This window comes from Onychomys torridus, chromosome 7 (assembly GCF_903995425.1).
Source record: "Onychomys torridus chromosome 7, mOncTor1.1, whole genome shotgun sequence".
NCBI classification, from domain to species: Eukaryota; Metazoa; Chordata; class Mammalia; order Rodentia; family Cricetidae; genus Onychomys; species Onychomys torridus.
The window spans coordinates 4,058,164-4,068,897 of NC_050449.1; the positions used below are offsets into that span (position 1 = coordinate 4,058,164).

The 10,734-nt window shown below is 40.0% G+C and overlaps 1 protein-coding gene across 2 annotated transcripts; it reads left to right on the forward strand.

Moving 5' to 3' along the window:
• Positions 1-428: 428 nt before the first annotated feature.
• Positions 429-10,360, forward strand: Mmp12 (matrix metallopeptidase 12). 2 transcript variants are annotated; one of them, XM_036194033.1, is made up of 10 exons: positions 429-516; positions 1,627-1,891; positions 2,780-2,928; positions 3,080-3,205; positions 5,685-5,846; positions 6,245-6,368; positions 7,500-7,633; positions 8,089-8,248; positions 9,661-9,770; positions 10,263-10,360. In XM_036194033.1, exons 1-10 carry the CDS (start codon positions 429-431, stop codon positions 10,358-10,360), a joined length of 1,416 nt encoding a protein of 471 aa, XP_036049926.1. The 2 variants fall into 2 exon arrangements, with proteins under 2 accessions (XP_036049926.1, XP_036049927.1); XM_036194034.1 differs by having other exon boundaries at positions 429-509; positions 1,644-1,891; positions 9,661-9,764; positions 10,260-10,360.
• The last annotated feature ends 374 nt before the right edge of the window (positions 10,361-10,734 follow it).

Below are 10,734 nucleotides of genomic sequence, written 5' to 3' on the forward strand. Positions count from 1 at the left end.
TACTTTCTTCACACATTTTTTTAAAAATGTCCTTTAAAGCATCTCATCTATAATGGGTGTAAGGAAATCAGAGTAAGGACTATTGACAACATCAAGCTTTCCAAACTCTACTGGTGGAGTTACCTTTGTGTGTTTGATAGATTTGTTGTTCTTGGGTCTTACCTGCACTTATAGTAGAAGTTCAGGCTCACTGGTCACTTTGAGGAAATATACTAGAGATGCTGAGGTCAGGGATGAGCTAGGTGACATTTTGACCCACAGTTAGTTCACATGACTCTGAAGTAAAGCAAGGGATAATATCAACTGTGAGTCACTCAGGATTTCACGTTCACAGATCCGGCTAAAGCACTATATAAGGTGGACTTTAAAGGAACTTGCAGTAAGGGAGCAGAGTGACCAGCGGGCCCCGCTGAAAGGAGCTGGTCACAATGAAGTTTCTCATGCTGATTGTGGTCTTGCAGGTGTCTGTCTCTGGGGCCATTCCTGTGAATGAAACAAAATTTGCTGAAGTAAGTATTGACAGGATTGCCCTGGTCTAGCCAGTGTCTTTAATATTTACTGAATTTGCAAGTTTTATTTTGAAAATTACTATTTGATTTGAAAATTAGCATAAGTAGCTGATTTCTTTTTGGCATGTTTTGTTTTCCATAGAGGAATATCAAAATGAAGTGATGATTTAAAAGAATGTTATTGAATTGGTGAATAATTGTACCATCTACAAAAGCTTTGGGTAAATGATTCTAGCTCAGTTTTATTGGGTTACACTTATGATCGATGCTGTATTTTGGTCTCACACCCTATTTTGTCTTTTATTTGCAGTAGTAATTTAATGTCCATTAATGATGTGAGATTTGTACATGGCTTAATCTATGTAGATGCTTCAGATTTTCATGATAGTTACAGCATGCCCCTCTATACTCTTTTACCTCAGATGTTTATTCATAAGTATTTTTAAATAAAATTTGAAAAAATATTACCTTTTTATAATGAAAAAATTGAGTCCCTATTTTCTAAAATTACATACACTCTTTTTGAGACAGGATCTGCTGTGGTGTCTAATCTGGCCTTGAACTTGTGGCCTCAGATGATCCTTTTGTATTGGCCTCCTCAGCAGTTGGCTCTATTTTCTAACCTTATTTTTACTTTGAATTTATCCAAGTCTTCCACTGTGTCAAGATTTCCCCCAAATCCAGACCTCTGAGCATGCCAGGTACATGCTCTGCCACTGAGCTACCTCTCCCAACTCAGTCAAGTTCTGATGCCAGCCTAAATGGTGTCAGCACCCAGACAATATAGATGTTGCCAATTACAGTGTTCCCTTAGATACTAGATGCCAAAATGGTGCTAAAACCCAGAAGCACGTCTGAAGAAGTAAAAAATAAATAATCTTCCCACTGGGCTTTTGGGAAACTGACATGTTTAAATAGCATAGGAAGTTAAATTTTTTCTTCCTTGTAATTGATTGTCTAAATAATAATAATAATAATAATAATAATAATAATAATAATAATGTAGGCTGTGATTAAAACATCTGGTTCAGGAGCACCAGCCTGCTGCTGACCATGCTTGCAGAGGTCCAACAGAAACCTGGCAGTGTGCACTGTGTACAACACAACTATGTACATTACTTGTGTTTTGTTCAGGAGTACTTGGCAAGGTATTACAGCTTTCAAGAGGACAGAATTCTGAAGACAAAATCCAAAACCAATGGAAACACTCTAGAAGAAAAAATCCAGGAAATTCAGCAGTTCTTTGGGCTGGAAGCGACTGGGAAACTGGACAGCCCAACTCTGGTGATAATGCACACACCTCGATGTGGCGTGCCTGATGTACAGTATCTTAGGGCAGTGCCGGGAAGGACACGATGGATGAAGCGCCACCTCACCTACAGGTGATGTCAGTGTATGCCCCAGTGAACTCTACTTTCCCAAGGGTGTGGCTTCTAGAAGCCTAAAACTTAACTACAAGGAAGTTTTAAATCTAAGAGTAGCCTGTGTAAGTTGCTAACACTACAGCATTCATTGTTTCCAGGCTGGTATGATGGCTCAGTGGAGAAAGCGTTTGTTATACAACCATGAGGATCAGAGTTCAGGTTCCAAGAATCCATGTAAAAGCCATTATCAGCATGGTGGCTGCCTGTAATCCTAGCACATGAGAGGCAGAAAAAGGGGTGCCCAAGCTGGCTAGCGACTAATAGAATCAGGTTCTCGGGTTTTAGTTGAGAGACCCTGTCTCAATAAGCAAAGTGGAGCATGACTGAGGAAGACATCTGAGTCAACTGCAGGCCTCTACATGCACGCACATATATACTACACACACACCTGCACACATACAAACTCCTTATCTCTAGGAGGAGAGTTGCTCACTGGAGGAAGACTGGCAACCGTCTGCCTGTCAGTCAGGCAGTCAGAGCAGAAAAGCTACAAACAAACAGAATGAAACAATTCAATTCAGAATAGAGACAAGACGGGAGAAGTCTGTAGAATATTAAAGATGGATAAATGTGGAATTTGGGTACAATGGGTATTTGTGTTTATGAAAGTGAATCTTTCACAATAATTACTAGTAATTCATAAGTAAGAGGAAATTAAATTACATTTTGATTGATTAAAAAAAGTTTTCCAAAGAAAAAATGGTTTGAACTTCCACATATGTGTTTTCACATGGACTGTCAGTATGTGAGGAAGTTCTTCCTGCAGGCGTGCGTGCAGACCGAGAGGCTAGAAAAGACAAGATTAACCCATGGTGTATTGTTTGTTTCCCTCGTTCTTTAACATAGGATCTATAATTACACGCCTGACATGAAGCGTGAGGATGTGGACAACATATTTCAGAAAGCTTTTCAAGTCTGGAGTGATGTGACCCCTCTGAGATTCAGGAAGATTTATGCAGGCGAGGCTGACATCATGATACGCTTTGCATTTGGAGGTACACAGCTTTACCCAGGTCATTTGTCAAGCTGTGTGACAAAATCACCTACGACACCATGTGATGCACCAAGTGCACCCTGTGATGTGGTCGTCTGTCCCGCCATGTGACAGATGTAGCTGACTAATGACTTTCCTTTCATTTTAAAAAGCTCACGGAGACCCCAATCCTTTTGATGGCAGAGGTGGTACAATAGCCCATGCTTTTTACCCTGGACCTGGTATTCAAGGAGATGCACATTTTGATGAGGCAGAAATCTGGAGTAAAAGTTCTCAAGGTAGGAGAGAAAAAAACTATAACTAAATTTAAGATAGGTTCTGATCTTGAAAGAATAGATTCTGACAAAATATTATAGTCTTAAATAACAAATTCTAATTTGTTCACCTCTGAATCAAATTTAATATTTTATGTATTTAGTCCAATTTTTCCTATTGCAAATCAGGGATATTGGGTATGATTGTGTTAGAGATCATCTGTAAGAATCACCAAGATTATATGAGCAAGTTCTGTACTGTAAACTCTTGGAAAGGCAAAAACTGCTGTTTGGGTTTTGACCAGTAAAATATATAAACTTAAAAGCAAACACTAATTCTGTGATTGATTATATGTTAAAAACTTCTTAGATTCATGATGACCTGGAAAGATATTTATAGAAAAGTTACAGATCCCTGTGGAGAAGTGCAAGTTCACATGTAGTCTTGGAGCCTTGCATGATCTTGGGATACCATTTCCAGAATGTCCAATCAATCAATTGGGACTATAACTCACTATCCCACTCAGATATTGGGGACTGAGGCTAACCCATCATTCATTATTCATTATTTATTATTAGAGGTAATCCCTAGTCTAAGACAATTTAGGCCATCATCTCAACAGCTTTTCTAATATCTTTTGGAAATTCTCAACTATACAATTCATTCATGTGGAAAACATAGGGAGAAATTCAAGTGTGGTCTCTCAACCCTGAATGCCCCTTCTCTGACAGATTTTTCATATATTTTTAGATATACCATGTCTGCCAGAAAGGTAGACACACATCTAAAGCTTTGACACACAGCCTAGAGCTTATCACGTTTTTGATAAGGACATTTTGAAGTCTGCAGGGGAATGTTATATATGATTCAGTACTTGCTGAACTACAAATCCTCAACCAGACATGTTCCATGTGTCTGAGTTTTTTCCAGGGTCATTTGGGGGCTGCTTGTAAGCTCTTCAAGTAAGAATGGACCTTAGAAACATAAATCAATGCAGCTGCTCTCACCTGAGGAGACCAAACAGAAGTCAGTGGCAAGTCTGTGCAAAAGCAGGGACCAGACATGTACTGTTGACTCCTGGCCTTATTTTTAAAACTGACTTGACTCAATATTTTTAAAAAAGGTGATTCTGAAAATTCTATGTGGCCCAGGCTGGCCTTGAATTCATGGTTCTTTTACATCACCTTCCTGAGTTGGGATACAGGCATGCAGTACCATGTCCAGTATTGATGTATTGCTTTGAACCAGTAATGAAGAGTTTCTGTTATGGTGTTGAGTGATATTTTTTATTCAGAGACAAAAAGGGCAAATTCTTCCCAGGATCATATAACCTAACAGAAATAGCAGACAAGCAGAAAGTCCCTGTCTGCAGATCAGGACTGGTTAAAACAATAGACACATGACATTGTCCCCAGCTTTAAGAAAGATTTAGAAACAATGTGAGCTACCAAAAATACCTGTGACTTATGTTTTGGAAGATTCATGGCAGAATATATTCCATTTGTCTGGCAATGAAATGGTCCACAACTGTAGACAATTTTGGCTCCAAGAGACATTTTCAGACATCTTTAGTTGAAAACAGAAGTGGGGACTCATACTTCCACAGAGTGGTGCAACTATATATGTCTAAATATCTGTAAGAAAGGATTGCTCTGACAATACTTTTCTATCCTATAATGACAAGAATATCGAGACTGAGAAAAGCTATTTGAAACAGTGGGGAAATAAGTAAAGGATTCTCAAATGTTCCCTCTACTGTGTTAGATGTTGTATTATTTCTTTCCAAATGACAAGACAATGGGCTAGAGAGATGGCTCAGAGGTTAAGAGACCACACTGAGCTCATAGAGGACCTGAGTTCTGTTCCCAACACCGGGGTCATGCAGCTCACAACTGCCTGTAACACTAGCCGCAGGCAGATCCAACAACTCTGGCCTCTACAGGCACAGGCACTCATGGCACAACACAGCACAGTCACAGTGGGATGACATTCAGCCACTAAAGGATGGACTCCGATCACATGGACGGAACCGGGTTATGTGTAAAGAGTTCAGGCATAGGAAGATGAGAACTGCACTATCTCATTCATATTGAGATATAAGAAAAGTTAATCTCAGAACTGCTGAGAGCAGAATGGTGGTTACAAGTGGCTGAGGAGAAAGGGGAGGCAGGTGGGTAATGGCTGATCAATTAGTACTAAGTCACAGTTAGGAGCATGGAGCCCCACTCTTGAGCCTGTGGCACAGTAATACAACTATAGACAATAATAGTGTACTATTTATTTCAAAAGGCTGGAAGAAAGTATTTTGAGTGTTTTTGCCACAAATAAATGGTACATATTTGAAGAGATAGATAGATTTATCCTGTCTTAAACATTATGCAGTAAGTATAGGCATCAAAACATCACACAGTACCCCATAAACATGTACAAGTTCATGTATGAATTAAATAAAATGTGATAATCTATTTCACAACTTTATTCTTTTACCTTCTTGCCTCTTAGACACAAACCTGTTCCTTGTTGCTGTTCATGAGCTTGGGCATTCCTTGGGGCTGCAGCATTCCAACAATCCAAATGCAATAATGTACCCCAGCTATGGTTTTCTTGACCCCAACACATTCCGCCTCTCTGCTGATGACATACATAGCATTCAGTCCCTCTATGGTAAGCCAAACCTCATAATTTGCCGTACAAGGCCATGCATGTTTATGAAAAAATCTCTCATATCTACATTTGGAAAATTTGACCATCTCATTTTGAACTCTGTGTGTACCCTGTGAGATAGGCTTCAGAGACACTATCTTCATTTTGTCTCACATTTGGAATACATCCTAACAGTGGTACCATTGCTCTGTTGATTGGGCTTCCAGAGAAAGGAAATTCAATTATTCTCACCTGTGATGATGCAAATAAGCAGGACAAAATCTTCTGGGCATGCTTCTCATGAATTTCATAACAAACACAACTGTTTTTTTATTTTCCTTTAAGAAACAGAATATTTAAAAAGACTAGCTTTTCCTCTTACAAAATTCCCCTAAATGAACATCAAAATGTATTTTCAGGACCCCCAGCGAAAAAGCCACCCTTGGCAAATCCTAGCAGTCCACCATCAACTGTCTGTCAGCAAAACATGAGGTTTGACGCTGTCACAACAATGGGAGACAAAATCCTTTTCTTTAAAGATCGGTATGATTATTTTCATATCTAATCAATGATATGGGCTATATGATTAAATTTGTTAGTTTTTTTATTTGTTTGTTAGGGCTTTTTGTCAGAAGATATTTGAAAGGATGTAGATCAAATTTGTAAAACATGGACTTGATTCCCAAGTTTTGGAGACATCTTAGATTTTTGAAGTAGGGAATTGGTGTGATGCTGTTTGTGTTGACTAGGAAGCTAGTGTGTAAAAAAAAATTAAATTTTTAGTAGGAATCTGGCTGGGAATTAAAAGACAGGAAGTGGAGGAGCCCAGGTAAAAATGATGAGGTCTCAGTGGTTGGGGAGATTTTCCTGTTGGCAAGGTACTTGGTGTTCAAAGAAGAGGACCTGAGATTAATACCCAGCACCCACATAGAAATGCCCAGGAGCAGATGCACAAACTGTGAATCCCAGTGCAGGGGAAGGATAACAGGGTCGCCAGGGCTTGTGGAGTATAAACCAGTCTAATTGAACCCAAAAGCTCCAGGCTCAATGAGAACACATCTCAAAAGATAAGCAGGGGACAGTGATTGAGGAAGAAACCTGTGGCCTCCATACACATGTGTACAAACACACATACATATACATGAACACCTACACACACACACACACACACACACACACACACACACACACACACACAAATAGTCTGGAATTAAGGCCTTGAAAAAGTTCCTGTGTCGACTTCCTTGCAAACTTGGAGAATTCCAGAATGACTCCCAGTCTCTGTTTTGGAGCAGAAATGGAGAAAGATGCTGGGTTGTGGGGAGGGCAGTGAGGAAGGCTAATGTATGGGAGGCAGGATGAATGCTTCTCTTTTTGAGATTATAAAACAGTAACTTCTTCCATTTATAAAACCAACTAACAGGATGTGAGACCTCACTAGAATCTTAGATCCCTGGAGTCCAGGCTCTAGATATTTCTTTTTGTGTGTTTCCTGTTTAAGTCATTGTCATTATCTGAATTGATTAAAGTTCTCTTTAATGATGCTGTCATGCAGAAATCCATGGAATAGAGTATGAAAGGAAATACTGAATCATTTCACAAGTTCCCATTTGTGTTTTGAAGAATATGAATCTACAGCAATTTTTCATATATATTAAATGCATTACATGTTAGGTTCCTCTGGTGGAAGCTTCCTTGGAGTCCAGCCACCAACGTTACTTCAATCTCTTCCATGTGGCCAACCATCCCATCTGGTATTCAAGCTGCTTGTAAAACTGGAGGCAGAAATCAACTCTTTCTTTTTAAAGGTAACTCCAATGCTTGGTCTGCCACTGAGAACACTAAGGAAAAGAATGAGTAAAGGAAAAAAAAAACACTTTTTGTAGATAGAGACTAAAGACAGCACTCTAAACTTCTGTAATCATAGCTCTGAATGGCAAGTTAATGTACAAGCTCAACTATACAAGAAATACACACAACCTTTGGGATAGATTATGAAATATGAGATTATGGAACTTAAAAGCATCCAAGCCATAGAGCCACAGGAGGTAAACCAATGATTGAGAACAAAAACAGAAACATTTCTCAGTCACAGAGAACCTGCTTACCATGGATGGAATCTCAGGTTTACCCCCTTCCTGCTCCAGCACAAATAAAATTAATTTGAGAACTCTGCACAAGAGAAATATTTTATACATAGTAAGTCAGTATTTTTATTATTTTTGGTGTGACTCTGTTGTTCCCTCTGTCTTTGTCCTCATAGATGACAAATACTGGTTAATAAACAACTTAGTACCACAGCCACAGTACCCCAGGAGCATATCCTCTCTGGGCTTCCCCAAGTCTGTGAAGAAGGTCGATGCAGCTGTCTTTGATCCAGTTCTCCATAAGGTCTACTTCTTTGTGGATAAACAATGCTGGAGGTGAGGTCCAATGGCTGGTACTCTGTCCACTAAGATTTGAGAATCAGGCACAGAATGGAATTTCCACAAGGCAGTTTTTCTATGAAAGTTTCAAATACCTTTCTCTTTTTTGGGAGAGGCAGCAAGAGAAAATGGGTCTAAAACACTCACTGTCAGCCTGGTTCTTTTCTCCGGGCCTTTGGTTTCTGAAATATTTTCATTCTGGAGAGTGTCTGGACTCTAAGACTCCTTCTGGTAATTGGTGGCCTCAGAACACAAAATAAGGAACCTGCCCTTTGAGTGACAGAGAGGCAGGGGGAGACCAGGAGCTCATTCCACTTCCAACCCACCAAAGAATTTCCTTTTCCTAAATGCCAGAGGGTCGGTGTTGAGCAAGCAACAGTTCGAGAACTAAATTGAGTGGAAAATAAGATAACAAGCATGTTCAACTATCATGTGGAAGTCTAGAGAAAACTGACTCTTTTCACTTAGTGGTAAAAGAGACTTTATGGGGAAAAAGCACAGAGACAAACAGCCAAACTAGTGGAAACACATGAACTGTGGACTAATAGCTGAGGAGCCCCCATGGGACTAGACTAGGCCCTCTGGATAAGTGAGACAGTTGTTTAGCTTGAACTGTATGGGGGCCCCCAGGCAGAGGGACAGGACCTGTCTCTAGTGTATAAGCCGGCTTTTTGGAGCCTAGTGCCTATGGTGAGACACTTTGCATAGCCTTGGTGAAGTGGGAGGGGCTTGGACCTGCCTCCACTGAATCTACCAGACTCTTCTGACTCCCCATGCCTTGGAGGAGGTGGGAAAGGGGGTGGTTTTAGGGGGAATGTTGGGGGGGGGAGGAGGGAGGACAGGAGTATCTGCGGTTGGTATGTAAAATGAATAGAAAAAAATTTTAATTAAAAACTAAAGTAATGTACTAGAGTGCAAATTAATTAAAAAAAAAGAGACTTTATGGAAATACTAGGACCTCACTCTCCAGTGTGAACATGATGTGTTTTATTTACTTTTAGTTTTTCTTTAAGATAGATGTGCAAAACCTGTTGGTTCTGTGACTCTTTAGCCCTGCTTCTTTTCACCATGGGAGAAAATCAATAATTATGTGTCTTGCTAGAAAGGATTTTCAAAAATGGTGACAGGCAGCTAAGTCATTGGGCCAGTGAGTGCTATCACACAAGTGTCAAGCCCTCTTCAATGCCGAGCTGCGGGGAGCCCTGGGAGGGTGAGTGAGTTGGACTCACCGTCACCGTCACCGGTCAAGTTTTGACTCCTGTGGTAACTTAGGGAAAATCAACCATCTGTTTCGGTCTTCGAATTTTTCATGAATACATTGAAAACCCTTTCAGGGAAGATGAATATGTGCTTCATGTTGATGAAGTCCATATTTTCATTGTGCTCCTGCTGGCTATTTCCTCCCCCAGGTATGATGTGAGACAACAGTCCATGGACCCTACTTATCCCAAACCTATTTCCACACACTTCCCAGGAATTGGGCCTAAAATTGATGCTGTGTTCTATTTCAAAAGTAAGTAGCTGGGAAAAGATTAGAAATCACGTTTTCAAGTACGATAATGCAGACTGGGATCCAGAGTGGGTGTAAGGTACTCCAGTTTGTGGTGTGAATATGTTCAACTTGAGCCTGAGCAAACTTGCCTGTTGGTGTCACAGAGCTAAGATACATTGTGTGACATAAGCTGCCCAACACTTTAACAAGAACGGAAATCGGCATTTTGTTCCTTCTCTCCTACTGAGTGGGCCAATATTTGAAAAAAGATTTGAGTTCTCCCTAGCCTTTTCCTCCTTCAAGATCCCTGTGTGCTTGAGCTGCACCCTGTGTCCTTTCTTGAGACCTCCACTCAGAGAGCGAGTAGCTGAGGGTGGGAGCAGGGTGCACTGACAAGGGCCCCCAACATTGACATCTCAACCACACCTTTGGTAGTCTACATAACCTTTAAAATCAGCTCTAACTTTTGAAGAAACACGAGTAAGAATTAAAGAATTGAATTTGTTTCCATTTTAGGACACTACTACATCTTCCAAGGAGCCAGTCAATTGGAATATAACCCCCTATTGCGTCGTGTCATCAAAAAACTGAAAAGTACAAGCTGGTTTGATTGCTAGGGACAACGCAGTGAAGAGTGTTTGCCAGTTCTTCAGTTGAATAAGTACTTTCCACGCTCACCGCATGTTCAAGGTGTAACTGCTTGGCAATAATGTAACATGAAATAAGGTGAGGTGTGCAGGCCACAGATAAATATTTACACAGAAAAATGCTTTTTACAAAGTTTAACCTCTTTTGGTAAATTTTTTCACTTGATTCAATTTCCAATTTTGAAAGCAGGCATCTCCAAAGGCAGCCAGGTTTGTCTGTAGGTGCTTTCTAACAAACTCAAGTGGGAAATTAGAATTACTTTCCTGTCTTTACTGAAATTTAATATTTATTATTTTGTCAAATAAATTTAAAGAAAGTAGTTGGCTTTTGATTTTTTCTTTAA